Here is a 27,241-nt window from a genome sequence, read left to right on the forward strand (position 1 = left end):
ATAAATTTAGTTATTTTATTGTTATCGAAAAGTTATTTATTGTTTAGACTTGAATCTTTATTGTCGTTACGTAAATTATTATTATTTAAATAAACATTGATACTTTCTAAAATATATAAAACATATTTTAATAAATATTAATACTAATTTTAAGCTGATTAGGTATACGATAAATCTATTCACACCATTTTCTGGTGCAGCGTTATTGTCTTATAAGATAATAACAATAATATATTAATATGATATACTATTATACTATAATACAGTATTACAAACTGTAATAATAATTAATATTTTATACAATATTTTATGTGATTTTTTTCGGAAGAAATAAGTTTAAACTACACTGTTACTAATTAAAAAAACATAACTAAGAGTACCTTATATAAATAAATTATAAAATAATTATCATTATAAATAGAGGCTGGAACACCGTCTCTGGTCAGAATAATATTTGTTGCAGTGTTTATTATTGAATATGTAATTCAACACTTCTATTGAAGTTACGAGGTACATTCAAAATATCTTTGGTATACAGCAGAGAGACTTCGTTGGTTTGTTTTAATATTTTTGTTTAGACATTTTTAATGACACTTATTTGTGAAAAATAATTTGTAAAGGTCGTTTATTCTATAATTCCAGTTTGAGATATATAACTAATAAGATTATGGGTAACCTATAAAGTCATAAATTATATAACTATTAGTATCTAGTGTAGTTTATTTATAATGTATATATTCAAGTATTCAACGTTGTTTTGCAATTATTGAAGATAATCGTTGTCAGATTAGTAGGTAGGTAGGTAGCTAGTTGACAATATTATACAATAATATGTGCAATACCTTCCAAATATGGAGTAACAGTAACGTGTTAGCTATTATTAGTAATTACCTAAACTGTTGTTACTTGTTATAATAACTCATAAATTTTAATCATGTTTTACCTATATGATTTCGTTATGAACTAATATACAAGTCTTACGTAGTTACGTATGTAAGTATTGTTTAAATAATAATCTATCAATGTTTTTTTAATTATCATAATCTTACTTAATATCAAATATATTTATTGGTACCTACGGGTGGGTTATTATTATTATTTATTATTTATTACGGTTCAAACGCTTTTAGAGAACGTCTACTGTATCCTAAATTTCTAAAGATTGGTAGTTTATATCTTACGTCTTAATTGCATCGTGAGTTAATTATATCTATAGCAATATGCTTATTGCATACGAACTGATTGCCAAAATTTAAGGAAATCAGGCAAATCGTAGAAGCTTTATACAGTTTAAACATAAATCAAATTTATGATTCTAAGAGTCTATTCAGTTGTTTATTTGTAGAATAAATTCTAAATAAGAAAGACTTGAACTTAAATTTTTACTTTAATATTTTTAATAGGTATCTATCACGTTTAAATTTTCATTAAAAGATATTTTAAGATTTAAGTTATTTTACTATCAAATATAAAATAGTAAACTATAGTTTGTACATTTAATACTATTTGTTTCATCAAGATAATTCAAGATACTAACATAATAATTTCAGGAATACCTATTATCAATTTAATTAGATGATTCATGATTTATCATAGTTTTTAAACGTTTTAAAAACATAAACATTGATAATTTTACCTAATATTTAAATTATTTACTATATATATTTTTGAATGTGATGTTTAGTAAGTATTAAATATGTATTGTACATGATTTGATTTCATTAATTTTAATAATAATTGTGAATTTTGCTTATAATAATCACATATTAACTTCGGATATTTGAAGTTTTTCTTTAATATTGTCAATAAAAAGTATTCTTTCATGCTTTATGTTATATGAATTTATGAATATATTCTACAGAGAATTAATTTAAATTTTAGTAAATATATTAATTAGGCATTCAACGTTTATCGGGAAGTATGTTTTTAATATATATCAAATTCTAACTTAAAATGTGTATTTTTGTTAGGTATCTTATTCTGGATATTTCAAAACTTTATAAGAACTTATTGTACACAGTACCTAGTTGAAAAAATATAAGTATATATTTCTGAGTATCATTTTTATTAAAATTTAAATTTTAATTTACATTGCAATGAAAAAAATATATAGGTATGTACTGAGTAGGTTAGGTACTAAATTTGTGTCTTGAATCTTAGACACCCACTTTGACATTAAAATAAGTCCTAATTAATAATAAATAATAAATAATAAAATACAAGTATCAGCTTATAAATATTTTTTATTATATTTAGCCTTAAAATTAGATAATATATGACTTGTTTATATTGAATTTATTGTGTTTAAAAACAAAAGTTATTTTACTCGCTTATAACATAATTTGTTGAATTTCATTAAAATGCAAATTTTGAACGTCAGCCATAGAGCATAAATATAAATATCTTAAATTATGAATTAATAATATACGAGTATGAAACATTTTGAAGACAATTTTTTGTACAAGTATTCCAACGTTACAAATAATGTTTATCTTTGGTTCATATATACGCAAAAAAGTTATGTTTTCATTAATGGGTAATCAAAAATAGAGCTCAAGTATCACACTGATTAAAGCATTATGTATATAAATATATAAATTTTAGTATTTTTTAAGTATAAATATAAAAAATTTCGAACGTTATAAGCATTTTTGCGATAATAATAGTATATTATTGTTTTGAATAATAGAAAGATTGCACCTACATTGGACGGCTTTATGTCATTACACAGGTATGTTAAGAGTATACAATATATATATATAGTTACTTATAATATTATTAAGAATTAAAAAATAGTGATTTTGGCTCGAATAAGAATAAACTTATTGGTACCTTACAATTATTGGGCATTTGTATAATATTAATATCATTGAGTTATATTTTAATCATCATTGTTAAAACTTAAAAATAACTATAATTACTTGGGTTCAATACTTTATATAAATACAAAATTACATAAGTTATACGATTTTATGATAAAATATTTCGTGAACACAATAATATAACGTGCTTAAATGTGTACGCAAACTTAAACGCAACAGAATTAAACAAAAATATGCAACGTAAGTAATAATATACATGTTCCAAATATATTATATTCATATTAATTATATTTAAATATCATTGTACACTTTATCGTTGAAAATTAAGTATAATATTATTTATTTCATGTACGAGTATGCGTTGCATAACTTTATAAATAATAGTATATTATATAAATGACAATCTTGTAAGATTTCAACGATTTTAACAATAATAGTGGACATAATACAATAACAACAATTATAATACTAGTAATAATGAAATCACTCCCTGTGCGACACGTTGTCGCCGAGGGGTGGTGGCGCGTTAGGAACTCCGATTCATCCAAAGCCGATAATATAATAGGTAATAGGTATAATACATTTTATATATTGACGTATTAAGGCGTAAAGTCTAACTTTTCAAACGCACTTATCGACCTTTATTATAACGAATGGACTAAACAAATCGTTTTCGAAATAGTCAAACGGTCCAACTAAAGGGCAAAACACGTTTGAAACATTATCGGAAAGAATCATATTGAAAAATGTCGACCAACTTAGACTAATTATAAAGAAACATTATTGTTGTTATTCAAAATGTACTATCTATTCTAATACATAGGTACTTGATATAATTAATTTATTTGTTTAAACGATTTCTGTCCTGATTTTACGTAGTAATAATAATTACTGCAATACAAATATTTGTTTAGTATGGTAAACATCGCTATTTCTTAATATTTTAATATTATACTGAAACGTGTGTATAATAATAATTAGGATTTAGGGCTGAGATTTTGATGAAATATCATTTTTTTTTTCAATTGTTTTAAATAGTAGCTTCATGATCGGAAAACATGTTTTAGGCGTTATTAATTAAACTAAATCAAGTATACTTTGTGCCACTTCTTATGCTAAAAACATTATTATTGTACAACGCATTTCTATTATATGACTTTTTAGCTGATAATAAATACACTTTAAAACGTATTTTATAGTGTATTTTTGAGATTTTTAAAGCATTTTTGCATTTATTTTTTAGAATATTTTTTGAGATTCCTATAGGCATTAAAATTCCAGCCCTAATATTATATAATATTGTTTCCAAGCAGGCCGATACGATTCATTTGGTAGTTTATTCAAGTGTGCCGCGCCAAGTCACACGTCGTCGCAGGTCTTCGCTGCCGCAGTCTTCCGGGCTGGCCGCAGTCTGTCCAAAAGGCCCGAGACGGCCGGCCACCGCGGTCACCCGTACGTGGGGTCGACTGTGAGCGACATGCGCTGTCCGCGGTCCACCCAGTTCTTCAGCCGGCCCCGGAGCTCTTCCAGGGACTTGGACTTGGCCTTGTTGATGCGCTTGTATTTGACGTCCTTCGGTTTGGTCACCGACCGGTGGTTGCTCATCACCCGATTGTACGTGGTCGCAGTCTCGTTCTCGGCACCTCGGCCGTCCGTCTCCCGTCCGTCTTCCGCCGGCAGACGACCGTCCCCCGAGCAGTCCGACGCCGATGCCACCGAAGCTCTCCGCCGGTCCATCCGCGGATGCGATGACTGTTCGGACGCGTCTTCCTGGCTGTTGCCCGACTCGTCCTCCTCCATGATCACGGCGCTGTCGCTGTCGTCCACGTTGCCGTCGTCGGACGTCGGACCTCCACCGCCGCCTACGCCACCACCTCCACAGCATCCGGGCACCGATGCGGTCACGCCGAAGTCGGCAAGCCTCGAGTGCAAACACCTGATAGCGTGCTGTTGCCGCTCGATGATCGCCTCGCGCTGGTCTAGCAGCTCGCTGATGGCCCGCTGCTTGCGGCTCAGCCGAGACTCGAACAACAGCAGGTCCGAAGTCAACGACTCCAGCCGGGACCCGTACTCCGAACTCATCTGCTTCAGCCGTTCTTCCTAAAACCAACAACGGTAAAATTTAGTATTGAGAAAAATAACATTTCATTCCCTTCGCTAAATGACGTGTTACACTATGCGTATACCCGTTCCTCGAAAAACGTTACCGAGAGGAACGAGGAATATTTCGGAGGTATTTCCCTTCCTCTTGGAAATATTCCTACAAACAAACAATTTAATTTATTTATGTATTTATACGACATTGAAGATATAGGTACATAAAACCGTTTACCTCGTATCTCATTAATTTAAAACATAATCTTTGCCTTGGTGATTGACATTTATATGCACCTATAGCTTAAATTGAACTTGCATGAAATTATATATATTTTTGGAATCACCAAAAAGTCTTCCTATTCTAATATTTTAATGTTTTTTTTTCGAATAATATATTACCATACAAGTTGAATTAAATATTGAGACATCGTAGGAAAATTATTATGTACAAATACTATAATCTTTCGATTAATTTCTGAGAAATTACTACGTGTAACGTGCAGTGTGTAGTAAATGTTCTATTAATCCATGTTAAATCGGGGTTAGTAATATGAATTTTAGCAGTTGTCAAACTACGGAGAAATAATGCGTTAAACGATTTACCAGTCTCGCGGCGCCGTATCGTGATCGTTAAACACACGAGTGAAAAGTAAATATTAAATATTGTAAATTGAGTTTCCGCAGTGCCATTAAAACGGTGTAATAATACTGTACATACGTGCAATGCGTTTAATGTTTATTATATTATGGGTATAATATTATATCGATCATCAGCGAAACTTCTCTCACCACATATTATTTGTTTTACGACTTCGGATTTCGAACTATAACTCTCTGATGGCGACGAAATAATCACTATTTTCCTATACTAAACTCGTATAACGTTTGATATTTATCAATAGTAATAGTTATACTTATATCATTCCGTTGCTGTTACGTGACCCGTTCAAGAAGGTTGTTTAGGTGCAGCATTAAGGAAATCGTTATCATTACGCGGCTTGTATATTTTATTTGTGTAAGAATACGTTTTGTCGTTTTGAGAGAATCTTCTTTTTATTCTATACTATTATATTAGTGGTACGCTCCTGACTCGTCCGATCGTTATGTAAGAACATATTATTTCGCAAAAAATAAAAACGGTAATAATAATAAATAATACCTTATTGTTTAAAACATGTTAGAAAACAGGAAACCCACGGACATATTTTAAAAGTAAATCAAGTCGATTTGTGATGTATCCAAGTTAGGTAATGTGCGTAATAAACGGGATTATAAACGACCGCATAAGGTTAGGATGAAATGGAAAAAAAAAATAAAATTAACGAGATAAGAGAAAACCAATATGTACGCCATCGTTACTAAATGACGATAGGTCGGGAGAGGGAAATTAATCGAAGAAAACACCATCAATTGAAATGACATATTGTTATGAAAAAAGGCAATGGTGCAGACCAATACTACTGTTGCACCAGTCAAATCGACACGATAATTAGTATTATCATTAGTACTACGGTTTTTAACAACTAAAGATTTCCCGTTAGATCTTCAATCAATTTCAGTGGTTATTTAAAGATTTTTTTTTTTTACATTAACCGGGAAAAACGCGGGGTAACGAATCTGAATTACGTTTTGAAGAGTTCATTTTTTTTATTTTCTTCTTCGTTTTATTTTGTTCCTCAGTTGTCGTGTGCGGGTTTTTAACGGTACACCGTCGACATCGTATAGTTGCCGGCCGTTTCGGTCCGTATAATACTTGATGTTTACGTCCTACACTCACTGCTTTGATGCATATATATACTATATAGGTATAAATAGTCTTAGAATACAAAAAAGTAATTTGAGTTTGGCAGATTCATATATTATAAAAACGCAATTACGCCTAATAATAATGATAAATGAAAATATAATACACATAAAATACCGTTGCATTAAGATAATAAACGATTTTGTAATTTTTCTATTTCAAATTATGTGTAAGTACCTGCAAGTGATTATTTTTCGTACTGATCGTCACAACTAGTTGTAATATCTCAACGACAATAATGTCTCTATTTTGACTATAATAATAAATTATAATTAATTATATGAAGCGATGGGTAAAAAATAAAATAATTTGGATGAAAACTGTGTTTTTATTAAGCACAAGAGCATTGACAAAATCAACAGTTAAGCTGCATTTGCAGGATTGTTATTTTATACTTATATTTATAATATTTTAATAATACAGTCAATCACTAATAACAATAACAGTATTATCAATCAATATTATTAATGTTGGTAATAATAGCAGAGTAGATACACCTTCACTAGAGGCGCTTATTCTCATATTTAAACAGACGCCTACGATTTTAGCGACGACCTCGGAAGTGGGCACGATTTTTTACACAACTTGAGAGTTGTTGGTATTATAATAATAATGTGGCGCCCGCCTTGAACTTGTCGCGGTGGAGGTTAAACGCTAGCACCCGGCTTGGTGATCGCGCATTTCACTCGGCAGACCGCTGAACAGTGGTCCGTAAAGTGATTGGTGATTGCTACGACAGCGGTGTGCCAAAAAGAAAAGAAAAATAATGGTAACATTTCCAGTTTTAAATAAACATTGTGTTCAATAATAGTTTATAGTAAATAGGGTAGTGGTGAAACTCCGGAATACATCGATGCATATTGAGATTACAGGTCAAACGTGACGGTGGTTAGATGTTATTTAATTTTTTTTTTTTATTTGCATTGAATTCAATACGAATCTAAATAATTGCGTAACTACAGGGTTATACATTTTAATAATTACAACAATGCGTTATTAATTATTATATTAATTATGTAATTAATTATATATATATATATATTAATAATATTATGATAAAATTATTGTACAACGGGAAATTAAAGAATAGCTTAAAACCACATAACGGCAAAATCTAAACATCGTAAAATTAATATAAGCCTACGAAGGACTTAATTTGGTGGTAACCCAAAAGTTGGACTTTCTAGTACAAATTTACATAAAAATATGTTACAATCAATTAAAATTAAAAATATCTTAAAGGAGTAGCTAAACACTTATATTAGTAAATTTAAACCCAGCGCAGATAGTGAGAAAGAAGAGGAAGCATGTTTAAATAATAAAGAGCTTATTGACTGTATTTACTAAGGTATGCTATAATATTATAGAAAGTAAAATTTGAGAATTATTAATATATAGTTTATTATAATAAATAATTGAATTACTTGTTTTGTTGTAATAAATAAATTACAAATTATAGTGTACTATAATCAATAACTAAATGTTACAAAGTTTCAAACCATTGTGGTGTTTTTGCAATAAGTCTACAATTCAGCTGGCTCTTTGATTCAAGAAAATCAAAATAATCAAATGGGCTGGTTTTTTACTAATACACTTAACTCATAAACGACCTAGCTGTGAGACACGACATATATATCATTATGAAAACGAAATTTTTTCACAAATAAATATATCACTCTCGCCAAGTCATTAAAGTAAAATGTTTTTACTGATACCAGTGCACAGCGATTATTTTAGCTACCACTTGCAATGGTGGCGGTATATTGCGAGCGGGAGACATGAGCATTTTTATCCGGTGACTGTTATTACATATTATAATAATATGTGCGCGGCCGACCTTATATATAAAACGCCGCGAGATATTATGTCGAACAAGAAATCAACTCGTGAAGTAAAAACGATAATTTCTAATGTCTATAAATATCATGTGTTTTCAATTCGCCGTTCGAGTTGCACGCACCACCTTACAAGTGACTGTGGTATCATACAGTTGAGCACAGCTGATGCCATTTCATTTTACAATCGAAAGTTTTGATCAGCAGTGTCAAGGGTGGGTTAAGGTGAAGTTCTCCCCCACCCCGTGAGAGGATAAATAAATGGTAAAATATGTACAATTTAATTTCAAGTTTAGTCATACAACAACATTAGTTTTATTCATAAAGAAGTAGGCGCTATACACATTATTTCTTTTTTACCGAGAATCATAATAGTCTAGTTGTAATATTAAGACTAGAAAGAAAGAGAACTTCTGAAGAGGTTGATTTTTGTAAATATTTGTAAACTAAGAATTCACTATTTTTCTGTAATTAAATCTTTTTCTTATTCTACAATTTTTTATCTCTAGGCTTAACCGTACGTTGCAACAATATTATAAATTATATATTCGACAAGCCATAAGACAAGTAACAACTAACGCAACCGATTGTGTTTTAACCAGTTTATTGGGTATCTGCTTAATGAATACATCATCACGCATACACCAGTGCATAAAATGAGAGTTATATTGAAATTACGTGGTCCGGTCTAATGTCTAGTGTTTAAAAAACAATATATAATCTAATATGTAAATAAACAGATAAACCCGGTTGGATATCGAACAAGACTTCTAACAGTTAACACGGAGACAAGTTTTATTCCCCGTACTCCTCTGCAACATCCCAAAATCAAAATAATATGCGGGTGACTTCCGCGACCTAAGAAACAGCCTTTTCCTTTTGTCCGGTTATCATATTATTATTGCATGCCATAATTATAGTACCTGTATTTTGGCTTTTTTCCTCCACAACAGCGCCTGGTGTGTCTGGAACCGGCATCTGTCTCGCAGCTGTTTTATCACGGTCCGAGCCTGTTCGATGGTCAACACGTCTTCATCGTCGTGTGCATCATTTCCGTTTTCGCGCTGCTGACTCTGCTCCTGCGGCTGCTGCTCCCGCCGCCGTGGAGACCCGTCATCCGGGACCGTGGGCGGCGGAAATTCTTCCAGTGCCTCTGAGGCGCCCATTCTGTAACGAAACCACGAAAATATGATAATATATAAGCGGTTTAAGACTTCTATAATAGTCGATCGCGCGCACATAATAATAATATAAACATCAGCTGTTCGAGTATACGACCACAGCGCGTGTACACGGTAGGTAATAGTATACTGTACATACGTATTATTATTATTATCACCGTATTGCGTTTATGTGGACGACTCGGTAACAGCAGACATTCGTTAATCGATAAGCCGCAATGCAGTGTCATACGACCTACGACCACGTCTTGTCGAATTAGCGCGCGCGCGCTCTCCGACAAACCGTATAGAGGTTTTCTCGTATAAGTGACGTAACGCAGTTAAACGCGTGCTAGCGTACCGTTATTACACTATAATATTAGAATACTATTGCGCACAACTATATATCGTAATATTAATATATATTATCAATGTTATAATATAAATTATCGCGGTATGACCTGCAGATCCTATTATAATTGAAAAGCATCACATTAAAATTTTCGATCGATTTTGAGATTTTTTTTTTTAAATGGGTGGTATTCTGCTTATAGTTTTATAAGTAAATTTTAAGTAAAATGTAACACCATCAATAGATATAATATTTTATTATAGATAAATATTTTTCAACATGCGATCTTATAGATACTACACTTTTATTATATTTATTAATAACATCTTCTGAACGATCTTCGCGCTATAATATGATTATCCTTTGATGACCCTTTAAATTTACTACAATAGAGTGCCACATAGAACATAATGAAATTAGGAACAATGTCACATTAAAATACCTCTTTAGAGTATTATTTGTAGTCACCATCAAATTAATGTGTTATTGTACGTATAGTCACAATTATTCTGTGTTTTGACTGTTTAATAAAAATAATACGGAAATTGCATTTAAATAATTTATTTTATTATATAGTTGTGTGATTATTAAAACTAACTGTAACGACCAATTTTGAATTTTATAGTGGACTTAGCGCAAAAATTGTTTTGTTATTATAGTTACTATAAATTTTGATGTTGTGAAATTTTAAATTTATATATCAACTTGTATAATAGGTTAAGAATAGTTGCTAGCTGTCATATTGCTAATACTATATACCTAGTCCTAGTCACGTTCCTTGAAACTTTAATTATAACATCTATAACTGCGATGACATGCAAATATACGCCCTATATTTTATCGAATAAATTAGCGGTTGTTCTAGTTTTAAGTTAGATTCATCAACTAGGTCTTCAGAACTACCTTTTGATGATAATATTTTGAGTTTTCTGCATTTTATTTTTTCCAAGCGAGACCGTAATATTATTTTTACGGTACATTTTTTGTTCGCTTTCGACGTTTCTCAAGTGATGTTTTTTCACGTCGATTTTGGATCTAAATAAAACGCCGACGATTATTATAATCGAATTCCATCGGTGGCGCGGCAATACATCGTTATAGTGCATTGCGCTATTATTATTACTATTTTTTTTCCATGGCATTGGAACTAACCGAAACAATCTATACTAATGGTGCACAAAACGAAAAGAAAAAACCATCCCGCCTTCATGGTATAATGTGTACAAAACAGGAATTCTTTTTCGACCGTCCAAATTACTGGGACTTTTTTTACACACACACACACAAACACACACACACACACACACACACACACACACACACACACACATATATATGTATATAGTATTAATAGTATTATTTTTCGTATTGGACGAATGATCGTCTATGTTATATCGTAGAGAAAATTATTCATTGTCGTCATTCCAAGGTCACATCAGACGGTATATATATATATTATATTTTATAATATTATTATACATAATAGTACACACTTTCAAAGCCACACTCGTCGCACGCATTATATAATCCCATGATATTGGCTTTGAAAGTCTAATGGAAATCGACGTGTCACGTCCACCGGCGTATAAGAAAAGGCGAACTCGTCAGTCGGACAACGCATCTATGTAATATTATTATTATACAGTCATGTAGAATAGGAAAATCGATATCGAATCGCATGATATAATATAATAATATTAGCTATTATAATTTAAGACTAAGTTGTTTCACAGTCATTTTAGCTCACATATTAAATGAAAAATCGATGGTCTATTATTAAAAAGTTCTAAATAAGTGGAATTTTTCGCAAATGTATACGTCAGTTTATTAAAGTTCGTAAATATACTCATATAAATATATGATATGATTATTATTAAATATTTTATTTTTCTTAGACTCGATAAAAACTATCGTATAAAAAAAATATAATAGATATCAGTTGCAAACAAAATTGCACCTTTATAAATATCCGACTATACCTAATATACAATTAATGAGTGTTTTTTGAAGCAAAGCATATAATAATATGTAGGACTGTGAAAAAGTTTTTATGTTAGGCCCACGAGTGTTACGCGACTCGAGTATACAATTTATAGTTGGTACCTTCGTATTTGTACTCTACTATTTTGCCTATTGCATCTAAACGGACAATCGTGGATCACGAATTCAGTCGTTCGGACACGTCCGCCCAGTGTGCGTATTATAATAATATTATCGTCGTGCATGCACATCGCGGCAACAAACGGATCGGAATACATGCATACACCGTGCATGCATAAAATATATATTTAGGTCAAGACGGACACGCCAGGCCGGATATTAACGACTTGACATTTAAATCGATGCGACCATCAAGACGTCAAGTGTGCCTAAATACATATATACATATATATATATATACGTTTATGTATAACAGGTATTATATATTATTATAATATTATATTATACCACCTATACTTACGCGTAAACAAATATAGCGGTGTATAATATAAATGTGTCTATATGATTTACGATTTTACGAATGTGTCCGAAAAGTATTAAAAGAAATGACTACACCTACAGCTCAGTCGCAGTATATTATATTATTTTCCTGCGTGTTTGCCTTCCGGCCGAATCGGCCGATACACGATTTTTCGTCTTCCGATACGAAACACGTTGGTACTTGTTGAACTATTATGTCCCAATGTCCCGAATAATATAATTATTATGGTGTATTGTAAGCAGTCTTAAGTAAGTCGTAGGGGAAATTGGTAAATTAATGATTACTCGACCTGAAAACCTATTCGAATAATATAATTTCGTATATTATATCGATTTAATGTCGCGTACTGTTGTATTAGGTAATACAGCTGGTCCATATGTCTATACGTGTGCGGCGACGCCACCACATAATAATAATATTATTATGTCCGATTGCCGGATTGCATAAAACGCGAAAAACGCTGCGTGTTCGTAATATTTGAAAAACAAAATCTGTATTATGTTTCACATATATTGCGTAATATTCGATCTAGCGCCACGATAAGAAGTTATCATTGTGGATAATACAATTTACTTGTCTAACGTTTTATCATTCAACGAATTAAATTTACAAATACAATATTATTTTATATTAACATTAATAATCACTTGTAATTTTGCAACTGTTTATTATAATAATAATGTTTTTAACTTCCGAATTACGAGATTAAAATATATTTTTAAAGTGATTATAATTATTTAAATACACATTGCATAAAGAATATCAGGGATAATAGACATCAAAAATATTGTTGTTTTTTTAATTTAAAAAAATTATATGAGCTGTTTTGGGATTATAACAAACTTGAAAATAATAAATAAACTTTTAGTCTTAACCTAAAAAAAAAAATACCAATAATTATTCTAATTTTATCTTAGTTTAAATTTGAATATATAATATCATATCTCAATATTATGATAAAAATACTGATATTATTATTATTTTTGTAATTTTATATAGTAAAAAACCATGTTATATTGTTATGTATACGACCTATTTTTATAAAAATCACATGATCCTATATAAATCAAAATATTTGAAATTAAATAAACATCCCGATTGCGTCTTACATATTTGTATATTTATATATAGAGAGCACATTCAAAAGAAAAGCTAAACAAAATGTTATCTAAATTCAAAAAAAAAACTTAAGAATGGAGAAATGTCGCTTTAATGGATATAAATATTTTTATTTATGCCTTTTTAACTTATTTATACATAATATGTACCTAATTAATTATTAATTGTAAATGTATACAAAATTGTTCCATGAGAAATGCATTTTTGAATTTCATAATACTATCTAATATTTACAAATTGATATTATGCGTAATCATCTCTAAAATGTAAAGCATTTTATTATTTTTCCGTGACATTATATTGAGATTATAATATTATATTTTATTTATACATCAATTTTTGAAACAGTATGTGTTAGAACGTAACGACCGGGATACTCTTATTTGGGACACGATAGGCCATTTCCGATTTTCTCTAACCCTGTGTACCTGACTATTAATTGTATTATTATTAGATACATCAAATAATGAAATTTAAATTATATACTAAGAGTACTTGGCCTCATTGGTTGAAGATGTTTTTTTCCGTTGAGTAATGATTTCATTTATTTTTATTATAAACGTGAGAAACTATACGACAAATGACAATTTAAAGACTTTATCAGTAATATAAGAATACAACGAGAAAATATTTTATCAAAACGATGCAAAACAAAAAATGTATTTCATAATGAGGTCTGAAAAGAAATTCTCACGTAAATACATAAAAGCATCTTAATAATTAGCTCAAAAAAATAAAAATAAATAAATAAAAATAACAAAATTAAACGTCCAAAAATAATGTAAATAAAATTATACTTTTGTATTTAAGGTTTCTTTCAATGGATTGAAATATTTATAAATAAAAAAAAAAACATTGCATTATAAAACTTTGTTTTTGTAAATAATTTGATTTCGTTGAGCTTGTATTATATAAATTAAGCGAACTTGAACAGAAATAACATTTATGTGTGCTCCTTCTTGAAAATTTAAAATAGCAAAATTTGTATGGTAGAAAATGAATGAAAAATAATATAGAACACTAAAATATGTTAATCTCGGAAACTGTTTTGACCTAGATTTCAGTTAAGCGTGAGGAATTGTTAAATCAAATAATATAGGTATGATGAGAAATTGAGGATGATAGATGTTCGTGGCCGATCGGTGTTAACACTCGAGTAAATCATATAATAATATAATAATAGTAATACGACAATAAGTCTCCGAAAATTGAAAAGAAAATAAAGCTGTCGAAATTTAACAAGTAAGAATTTTCCTATTATTTACGTTAATATACACTATAGTATTGTACATTATAATGGATATATATTTTCCTGGCATGCGACGATTCGCATACAATTCTTGTACAATTACAAGAAAATATTTAAGTAGGTGGTAATATTAATAAATTAATTTAACACAGTTATTTGAAATTCAATATTTATTATTACCATTATTGGTGAGATGATATTTTATTTTAAACGAAAAATGATTTTGATATTATTCGATATATTATCCACCTCCACCTTTGAGAGATTATCGATAGTTTAATGCTCTACTCGTGTTGTTGTTATTATTATTGAAGTTCTCCACGAATCAATCAAACTATAAATCATTTCGTGTATACTATATTATATAATACTCGCATTTATAGACATACATTTATTCTTTGTGCAGATGGTGTGTTATTGACGTACAACTACTACAATACTAGAATAATAAAAAATATCATGAGTGACGAAAAATACACAAATATGTGTAATTATCCGAAGACATCGGTGATTTTCCGCAGTGAAGATTGGTTTATTTTTTTAATCTCGCGAAAGACTCGCCGTACGCCGTGTATGGGCCGTTGTTTCCAAGGTCTATATTAAAAACATTGGCTGAAAATCGTGAACCGTTACACACACTCACAGGCGCGTTCCCCTTCACTCGTAAATTATTATTTACCGATTTCGTGTAACGAAGTTACGAATGTAGGTCGGTCCAAACAAAGAAGAAAATAATATAATTATATTTAAACTAAATATTTATATATATATAGATACACAATACACATGCTAAACTTTGGTTTCATCGAAATGCAAAGTGTGTGCTCTTTGCAGCCATGTGAGTGATTTTGATTTATATTATTTGGAGGGAAAATCATCAAACAATCGCAACAGCAGCGTGTGTATTTAATTATGATAATAATATTGTAATTTAAAAATTGTTTTATTTTTTATAAAGGTAAGCACCATGTGGAGTAAAGTACCGGAAAGTCAAAACGGATTTAGACGAAACGCGCGCACCTATAATTTATTAAAAAAAATATACATAACTGTGCCGGTTCTAAGAGCATAACATAAAATATGAAGTGTATACTACTTATAGTATACAGAGAAAACAAAGCGTTGTTATTATTTTGTAGTGTTAAAAAAATAAATAAAATTCGGAATCAGCTAGATGATATGAATGTAACAAAATAAATTTTCAGCGCAGTCGTGTAGATTACCTACATAAACTTGATTTTATATGCTTGTGATGGTAATAACCGTTAGGTAGGTACTTATATGTTGTTTAATTCAATTATTAATAGCTATAAAACGCATACTAATATTATTACTATTATCGACAATAATGATTTGGCAAATTTATTGACTGCTAATATTCACTATTTGACCCCGATTACTTATTAGTTATCATTAAATAATATAACCAAGAAATTATTTTATTTTATTTAAAACTTTAAAAAGTACCTAATAAAAATTAAATGTAAATCCTGCTATGTTGTAGAATATTATTAATTTATATTTTATTATAAAGTTTGGTGATTTTTAGTTAAAAATCAATAAAATAAAAATATATTCAAATATTAATTTATTTAAAACTGCATTGGAAAAAAATAGCATAAAATACAGTTTGTTATATCTTAATGATTTTGTCTTAAACACTGTTAGTATTCGTTACATTAGACAGTTTATAATATTATATTATATGTGATCTGTAACGGCCGTGGCGTCAGCAATTCTATTCGTCTGCTGACGTATTTTTGTAGGAAAGCTGCAGCCGCTGCAGAAGTGTAGTCGTGTCTTACGATTTTTTTTTACTCATTATGAATGGCATTGAAAGGACTGCAGTTAAAAGTGGTTGACTTGCTAGGCTGTGCTTGCGAGATAACTCAGATAACCGATATGTTATTGTCGAGTATATACGTTCCTATTATTAATATCTGATATAAAAGTCGTAAGTACCAACTATGTACAAAATGTAACACAATCCACATACTTGTATATCAGTCCAAAATTTTACAGTATATTACCGTTAGAAATTTCTTTAAAAAAAAATCACATTTTGGCTACTACAAGAATAAAATATAGACAGACTTATAATAAATGTATATAATTATTGTATTATTTACTTATATTAGTTATAGAATATTATCTTAGTAATTATTGATTAATTTTTTTTTTTGTGGCTGCAAAATATTGTATTATTTATCTAGACAATTTTTACACAATACTAAAATTATTATATTATATTCTTGAAGAATAAATAAAAATTAATAAATAAATATATGTGTTGCGGGTTTCTGTAAAACAACCACAAATACTTCGATCCTACCGAAGTACCGCCAATTGGTCACCCAAAACGATGTCATCTCGTTATTTAAATCATTATTCAAACGATATACAAATCGTACGTCGTACAAAAAAGAGGCTTTAACGAATGAAACGATATTATGACGATGCTGCCTTTAATCGTTTCGATTTTTCCACCCAACGTATCATGCAGGCGATATCGGTCTACTTCAAACTCGGACGTTTACCTATATATAATATATATTATACAATTAGATACGCTGCAGGTTAGTGGATTCATTTCGATCGAATATTACATTAAGTGTGTTGGGCATAAGAAAAAAAAAATTGGTATCGACCCGACCTAATGAATATTTTGCGATCAAGCGTCCATCAATGACGGAGTCAAAAAACGCACGCTTTTTAAATGCAATTTATTGTAATGTTAATATGTAAATACGTATAAATGTATAGGTTAGGTGTTCCTAAAACCAGAAGTTTCTGGGGAAAATTATAATTTTTCAATTGTTCTTACACTTTGTTCGTATGTTTAATTATTTATAATTTAAGTTATGTCCAAAAATATTATAGGTCAATGATTCCAAAAACAAAAATAAATTATACACGACATATTATTATAAAATACTAATATTCAACTTGTATATTTAAATGACAGTTGTCAGCATAAAGATTAGATTTTAAATTGATGTGACATATAATACAGTTTCCCCAGCTATAAAAGGCACTGTCGTGTTCGTATAAATTGAATTTTTTTCCGAAGAAATATTCCCAACGGCTTTGAGAATATTTCCGAAATATGCATTGTTCATGCGAACGTTCCTTGTGGAATATACCAAAGTATATAAGTATATATTGTTACGGACGCCGTTATTTTTGCAACATATCGAACGATTTTCAGCTCCTCCGGTCGCCGGACGGCTTTCTATACGTATAACATTACGTTCGATGCAAAATATCGACGGAACTCGATGTATGAATAATAATTACGATCGGCTGAATATCGTGTACCGGAATCACGTCGATTACATTATGATATGATTATATTCCGTTGTCGTTCTGTAGGTGGCGGTCGAAACACGGGAGTTTTCACCAAGTTTGGACTGAGGACATGGTAATACTATTACAAGCTACACGCGCGATGTTTTATAATAACAAATAAAATTTAAATACGGGTAGTTTAATATACACGGAATAATAAGCGTACTTACGTATTATTATAGACATGTGCTAAAAAAAGAAAAAAAAAAACTCGTAATTGATAATCGTTGCAATTTCACTGTACCATAATAATATTATTATTAATATTATTATGTGCATTAACGCGTTTTAATTAAAACCATTTACGAGAAACCGGTCGACTGTAATTATTATTACATTGCAGTTCACGTAGTAATAACTAATAATAATAATAATAATAGTAGTATAAATGATACACGCAAGTACCGTACAGTAAAAACTTTTTTCGTTCTTTCTTTTTTCCGTAATCTTTTGTAAACACCGCGGTATCATAACACGCGAATACGGTTTCCGATGTCGCCGCTGCAAAATCATCACGGAAAAAACAAAAAAAAATTCCTATATAGTCACAACCATTACAGACGCTATCCACCTCAATAAGAATTATATTTTCCGATTTTATTTCAGAGTAAATGATAGACCATTATTATTGCAGTTTGTAGCAATATTCTCGATAATAATATATGATTTGTGACGTACAAACCTGTATTTCAGAACCAGTAGTCGGATGTGTGCTGTCGATTAATTACTCATTACAAATTATTATAATGACAAGCATATAATACATATTGTATAATACCTATGTGGAGCTTTATATTTTATATGGTTTCTGGACTACCTAATGAACACAAATAATATTATATATTATTATAAGTGTATCAAGCTAGCAAAATGTTCACGCGTTCGACTCGTCGATGGATATATTATCATATACGTACGAACGAACAGACGCTGTTCCTCACCGTGCAGATGGTGCGATTGTTAATTAGAGCTTATCTACCCGGTATTTACCTATAATATTCAAAGCGGCACGTATTTATCGACATCCGCGGCTCGTTCTGAAAAACCACCGAAAATAATGATTGGGCACTTCGTTAAGCTGTAGCGTTCTATGCTATGAACCATTAGTTTTTATTTTCGCGGGGCTATAGCGCCAACTTTTTCACGACTGCGATATTAGAATGAATCATGACGTAATCATGGCGCGCGCGTATACAATAATATAGAGCCACATAATAAATATTGTCAAACTCAACAACTATCCCGACTAAACGCGTTATCGTAACAACAATAATAATATTAAGTATACGCAATAATAATAATGGTCGAAATTATAGTTATTATTATGACCACGAAGGCGCCAACTGCTGCAATATTGTCGACCGAGGTTTTATCATACGATATAATATGCTATATTGTGTTTTTGTTATTTTCATCAGAAATCTTACTATAAAAACGTACACATAATGTTGTACGACAAAATATAAATAAATAAAATGCAAATGTATAAATATTTTATGGTAAAAATGAAATTCCTGCACCACAAACGTTTAAAAGTTAGTTTTATGAATTATAATAAATGAGTTTCAACAAATTTTGCGTGAAAGTTCTTGCAAACTATATACCTATATATTTTAGGTTAAAAACTATAATAATTTATACAATTTCTATGTTTATACATTCGATCATTATTATTGTTTATAAAACAGAACGGTGTTTACATTTCATTTTTCAGACTTTATAAACAAAAATGCAAATCATTGATTTTAAAATTTGTAGTTTATATTTTAGTAAATAATCAGTTATGTATAGTAAGCTATAGGGACATTGATTTTAAATTTTGCATGTCGTACAAAAACGTGATTACGCAACTGTTTAAGACTAAAACATAGTTTTACAAACAATGTATACAAAATACATCTAACTTAAATTAACCTAAAACAACAATGTATAGGTACATTAAATATACGTAGTTTGCAGTAACCTATAAATAGAAAATGTGTTTTATTTAAATTGCAGTAAAAATCGTGTTTAACCTTTGGAATGACATTATAAGCTTATATCTATTATTTATTTCTGTAGAGTGAGTAATAGGTATATAGTATAGCCAATAAAGGTGTTATTAAAGTACCATTATTTTATTCTACCAGAAACCTCATTTTTTCAGTGTACGACTATTATAACATTTATTTTATAACTGTTAATAATAAAATCCAAACGATACAAACAACCGCATTATTTTATTTTATCTTTTTTTTTCAAATATTATTAATTCTGCGGGGATCGAAACGTAGTCATGCATTCGCATATTATTTTATTAGGCCGAATTCATTGAGTGCAACAATAACGTACTGCGCTCAATTGCCAAAACGGACTTGATGCATAGTATTTTTATTATTATTATTTTATTGTGTCTGTAATTATCTAATTCTGTTTTCCATTACACGAGACTGTTATTGCTGCTATGTGTCAATGTATGCAATTTATGCAGGTGTATAGATACATTATATATTATTATACTCGCATAAATTGTATTTACGTATTTTGGACAACAACAATAATGTTACGTATGTATACGCATTATTATTAAAATAACGTTTTGTTTGTAAAACATACAAGACCTATTATAATACAATATTCCTATAGGGTGGTTAAAATTTTAAATTCCCGATTATTAAATTTAGATTTCAAACTTCAAGCAAAAGGTTTTTCTTCAACCATAATTCAACCATTATTACTGCAATTTTTTTTATCTACCTTCTCAATATTAACAATTTAATGTACTTTTATATTAATGTTTTTAAACTTCCAATCCCTATTATAGTATTTATAATTTATATACTATCAAAAAATAGTATAATATTATGGATATAATAATATTATTTAGGAACATAATTATTACAAATTAGCTTTTTCGCGAAAACTCAATGTTTTTTCGTAGATCCGAAAAATATTCATTTTTTTCCAAACAGCATTCAATTTTTTAGATTTTTGCATAGACCAATATAATTAAATCCCCCAGAGATGAAATTTTAAAATGTTGAAAAATTATGAAATACACATTGCGAGATATGATATTTAAAATTATTTATTTTATTATGTATTATTATTATATTATCATATTATATATACCTTATTATAATATAATTAAATTTTTAAATAATAATATTATAATAAATAAATATAATATTTACTTTTAAATTTTTTTCACGATGAAATACCTTATCTTGCAATATAAATATTCTACTTATTCAAAAACATCTTAATGCGACGGACTAAGGTGTGGATTTCATGTTAACATTTGTTGTGCTTTAAGTATTTAACTGTTAGGTTGATTTGTACAAAAGTCTAACAACATTAACTGCTGCGTAACTAAGGAATAGTTACAGCGGTTTGTAATTATTTCCCTTTTCTAGTACTTCACTAGATATTGACCGGTGTTTAGTAACACTATAATACGAGTCAATCTGCTGGATTCCATCAACGACCGGTTAGGTCTCACCAAGTAGGTATATTATAAAATATTATAATGTTATGCTAGTTAAATTTGTTGTTTAGGAAAATTAATATAGTTTATACTATAGCATGGAAATTAAAAAAAAGTGGCACAATTATTTTGATTATTACACAAAAGTATTATTTTTAGTCATTATCAATGCCAAGGTTGTTGATGGACGCTTACCGTTCCGCTATCTATTCTATTATATCGTTGTGTTGCTATGATACTTTCTGTTTGACGGCAATCGAGTACGTATCGTTTACAGATACACGGCGTCATTTTAATAACCGTGTTATTATATTATATTATAGGCACCAATATAATATATAACTATATATTATTTTAAACTAATATACACTAACACTGAACATAATAATCAACAATAATAATATAATGGATACAATTTTTGAGTGGAAGAAATTATTTTCCTTTCCATTGATTTGAAAGTTATTTTATTCCTAGATTTTATATTCATTATACTACACATAATAAACATATAATAGTGATATGTATATATGAATATACTGTGGATTTGCACTGACGAGTATTGTCATATACATTTATAGATGTAATTTATGTACATAATATTTAATGACTTCTAGCTAGTACTATAAATATTTTGTCAAAGCACTCAATATATTATGATCGTGTTAAAGTCAGGTTTTTAATTAAATTGTTTCCGAGGATATAAATAATAATACTATATAATGGAGCAAATTTAACATATTTTAGAGTTGTAAATTGGCCATGTAAATTTGATTTGTAAATAATAATAGACAACTCAAAACACTCAAATACATAAAAAAAACTGCAGCTCCCTGTTATACAAAAGAGTACTAGACTAATATAATTTTCAATCAATAATTTTTTTATACGTAAATGTCAATTTTTTTGGGTAAGTCGAAATTGAATCACTCAAAATTTATCATAATCGCAACGTAGAAAATGACAACAATAAAAAAAATATCAAAACGAATGCAAACGTGCTCGTGAAAGAGGCAACAGAATAATTCTCCATATCGTTTGCGTTTATCGTTAACCCTATACCTATTATAGGCAAGCATATTATTGTTTTCTATCGGATCGCAAGGAAACCGGTCTCGATACCAGCTGTGTCAGCAGTCGTTGTACGGGCAAAGGAGAACATAACAGTATATTATTTTGTTGTTTTCCTCGTAAATAAATAATAATCATAAAAAAAAATTACGAAGAATAATGGAAAGTCTCGGCGGTATCGCGCGCGCAGAGAAACCAGACGCATACTGTTGCCGAGTGCTGCGCTATCGTAGTCCTGCTTGCGGATGATGATAATAATATAATATAATATGTACTATGTAGTTGCGCTGCCCTACGATTCCGCGCGCGTCCATAACAGGCCCGCCGGAAGCGGTTATTCAATAGACTGGAATCGTTTTATTTTTTTCTATACATATAATATATCCGTTACAAGACATCGATCGTAGTGGTTATTGGAACCGGCCTATACGCTCGGTTACCGTGGTCATTTTATTAAGATTCCAAAAAAAAAAAAAAAACAAAACAAAAACGATACATTATTCTTAATGACACAGGAAGAACTAAAGAAGACACCACACGTTTGTACGAATTAAATTGGCAGTTAATATTACAAGATGACTAGTTAAACGACTTGTCCAAATGTCACCGCGCGTGTCCGAGGAAGTGAAAAAAATACCGAAAAATATTATAATAATACTATTATAAGAGAGAAATTCAAATATCAATATCATCGTCAGAATCTTCCATTTATTTCGGACGCAACACACACTATAATATAACGTTTATTGTAGTACGTTATGTAACGGCTCAACTACTCGATTGTCGAGTATTATTTTTATACAATAGTTACCTACTTCGATTATTTTAAGGGATAGGTATGTGTTGTTAAAAGTACTAGGATAACTATTTTTTATTTTTTTTTAACTTTGACCTGTAGTATGTCAAGAAAAATATACGAAAACTATATCTATCGACATCAAAACTACTGTGTAGTGCAGAATTCGAATTATATTAGGTTTATTTGTAATACCTATGTACTTATGTCATGGCTTATGATAGATTACTGTCTCGCCAACTTTTGATTGATACTGCGGAGAAACTTGTTAATACTTAGATTTTCTATTTGACAAACAGTGCTATGATGGCTTCTGATTTAGTATCAATTTCTAGGAAATAGTAAATATTGAGCAACACTAAACCAGCCAACTGGTTTAAACAGTTAATTTCCATTATTGATGGATTCAAATTAACTTTTATTTTTGTTAATAGGTAACTACTCTACATTTAATTTATATTATAATCTACTATTGCGAAACGCCAAGGCTTATTTATAATACTTCTTTATATCGCTAAACGACTTCTATAATAGGAAGTTTTAAGAAGTGAATTAATAACCTATGTGCGTTTTTCTTGTGTGCTATAATAAAACTTAATTTGATCGAGAAATTATAATATTACGCACACGTGCGTATAAGTTTAGCTGGATTTACAGGAATATTATTACCGACGACCAAACGCGGATACAAGGTTGGGGAGGAGGCTATGGGGTCTTCTGAAGCCCCTTCCTTAGGCCTTAAGTACCTACTTAAAATATTTCAAAACTTTAATTTAATGTTTATGCTTTTATGTATGCTTGAAGTAAATTTTTTTATTTAGTCCTTAATTTATAGATCTACGCCTACCGATGCGACCTCGAAACGTATACACAGAATACACGATACTTATTACAATGTAAATATATGTATTATAATAAGTTACAGATAGGCAATATCGGTTTGAGAGTGATAATTGAATAAATGATTTTTTTAAATCATTTTTAACAATTACGTGATCAAAATTGGAACAAGTAGTTTCTGACTTATTAAAGAGTATACCTACCTATAGTCCTATACTAAGATTAATATATTATATATGCCTATACACAATACACATAACATTAAATACAATATTATCCAATATTTATTTATTAATATTCATAAAAATAAAATTGATAAGAGATTCAATAAACTAGGAATTATAATATATTGTATATGGATTATTTGCTTTTTAATTGATTTTAAAATTGTAGTAGGTAAACTATATAATATATATTAGCATTTTCTAATAATAATTATTATCTAAATAATAACTATAATAATAACATGAATATATAATTAGTATTAAATTTGCATATTATATTTTAGTTGTATATATAACCATAGCCAAGCGATCGAATTAGTACCATGGGCTATTATAATATCCTTAGTATAGGTATAATAAGTTTATAATAAGTCAGTAACTACTCGTTTGAATTTAAAATAATACATCAAAATTTAAAAAAAATAAAAAATATTTGTTAAATAATTTAAAGTTTAATTTAAGTGTAGTTCTCGTATAGAAACGAAAATGTATGTTATCACAGTACACTCCATGTTAGGTTAGATTAGGCCATACGAAATAAATAAAATAACTCCACGTATGGTAAAAAAAATCGAAAATACAGTTTTCAAGTATATTTAAAAATTTCAGAAAACATATTTTTAATAAGTACATATTAATATTATTGAAAATAGAATGGGATGAGTCGGCTCATTGAATCACCCTGTATATGCATTTATATGGGTACACCGATAATATTCTTCACGATGCTAAAACAGTCGATACGATCTGACGGCGAAGATGTAGTTTGTTCCACGTGGTCATCGGGGTGTAAAATTATCGTGACGACAGCTATTTACGTTGAAATATACCTATAACATTATAATTGTGTGCAATTTTTGTCCAACGCCAACACACCGTGAAACGATTCCGCGTAAGACGTGTTGTACGCATCGTATAATGATGATAATAATAATAATTTAATGAAACAACTGCAGAATCTTCCCGTTCTCTTCTATTGCCACAATAATAATAGACACACATATATATACATATTACATATATATAGATATTTATATGTATCCTGCGAACAAAGACATAGGGCGGAAAAAAACTAAGAAGGAAAACCGTCGTCGTAACCGCAACAATATAATACGACGATGTACGTGTTGATATAATATTTTTTTTTTCTTATCCATTTCCTACACATAGGTGTGATATACTCCGAAAAAAAATGTAAGCACAGCAATAATACAGGTAATAGCTCAGTTGGTATCCTACAACACGTTATTAGCTGTTTATATAAATACATGATTGGAGTAGGTCGCATTAATCGTATTGCAGATATCAGTTTTATAATATTATAAATTATGATACTATACAGTATACATATTATATACGCATAAATAACGCCAACCGCATGAAACAGATTTTGATATTTGGCGGCTAAATTGTACGTGACGAGCGCAAGCACACGAATCTTTATTTTTAGGTAATTAAATTTCCATTCCATTGTTTGGATTTTTTTTCTTAAATTTATATTGTGTAATTTTATATTGAAAAATATCCCTGGGAGTTTGTTTTCATCAAAATTTTTACGAAACACATATGACATAACACGCGTCGTATATGCACATTGTTTTAGTTTAAATTACTATTTACTCATTATACCTACCGTACATATCAATACAGTATTGTGTCGTACTCACCTATTATAGTCGTGTGTAGAAAACTACGTATGTAACATAAACTCAAAAAACATAATATTGCCAGTTGGATTTTATTTTTTTTTATAGGGCATTGTCTCTGCGAATATATGCCTGGCGAGGAGTCAAAACTCATTCGTATGGACAAAATAACGAAAATCGATGTTTACACTCTCGTTTCGTGCAAAACATGACCTAGTGCACCTAATTACAAGATCGTGATTTATATTTCGTTTCATCATAGTCCGACTGGGCGCCATAACCTATTTCTTTTGTGTATACAAACTACAACGTTCTCAATAGAAACACATTCACACAAATACAGTATTATTCATTTAGTAGGTATGTAATTTTTTAATTTTTTCTATTTATTTAGATCATTCTACTGTCAATATGGTAATTTTTATTTTTCTAACCATTATTTTAGAAACATATTTGTGAAAACACTATTTTGACAATACGAATTTGTGAATGACAAATTGTAATTTCATACAAATAATAACAACATAGCAAACAACTCGAGTGTTAATCTGATAAAAAATATTTACGGGACAATTTTTCCGACACTTGTCTTGTAGAAAGTATAATGGAATATGATATGACATAAACCATAAACCGTTTCAACCGACATTTCGAGACGGCTATTTAAGGCCAATTTATGTTATAATATAAAATATATTAGATACGGCAAATTTTGAGACATTTATGTATAATATTATTTTATGCATTTTATCGGTTAAATATCACGATTTGATGACGACAAATAGCACGAACGTTTCGCGACTAAACAGCAGTTGCAGAATCAAATCTTAAAATGGACCGTGTTTTTAATACACGCTTTCATCGTTTAAATTTATAAATATATGTATATATATATATATATATATATATTAACAATCGACGTGGCTTGTGCGA

General features: G+C 29.7%; 1 protein-coding gene across 2 annotated transcripts in view; it reads right to left on the bottom strand.

The window, feature by feature from the left end:
- Nucleotides 1-2,046: 2,046 nt before the first annotated feature.
- LOC132932142 (uncharacterized) overlaps nucleotides 2,047-27,241 on the bottom strand; it is a 29,067-nt gene continuing 3,872 nt past the window's right edge. The window contains exons 2-3 of one of the 2 annotated variants that reach the window (XM_060998379.1): nucleotides 9,482-9,725; nucleotides 2,047-4,922 (exon numbers count right to left, since the gene is read on the bottom strand). In XM_060998379.1, coding sequence (XP_060854362.1) covers nucleotides 4,269-4,922; nucleotides 9,482-9,724 — 897 coding nt within the window. In that variant the 5' untranslated portion in view covers nucleotide 9,725 and the 3' untranslated portion in view covers nucleotides 2,047-4,268. Of the gene's footprint in view, nucleotides 4,923-9,481; nucleotides 9,863-27,241 lie in introns of those variants that run through there. The other variant, XM_060998378.1, reaches the window with a different exon arrangement.

Source organism: Rhopalosiphum padi, chromosome 1 (genome assembly GCF_020882245.1).
Source record: "Rhopalosiphum padi isolate XX-2018 chromosome 1, ASM2088224v1, whole genome shotgun sequence".
Lineage (NCBI taxonomy): Eukaryota > Metazoa > Arthropoda > Insecta > Hemiptera > Aphididae > Rhopalosiphum > Rhopalosiphum padi.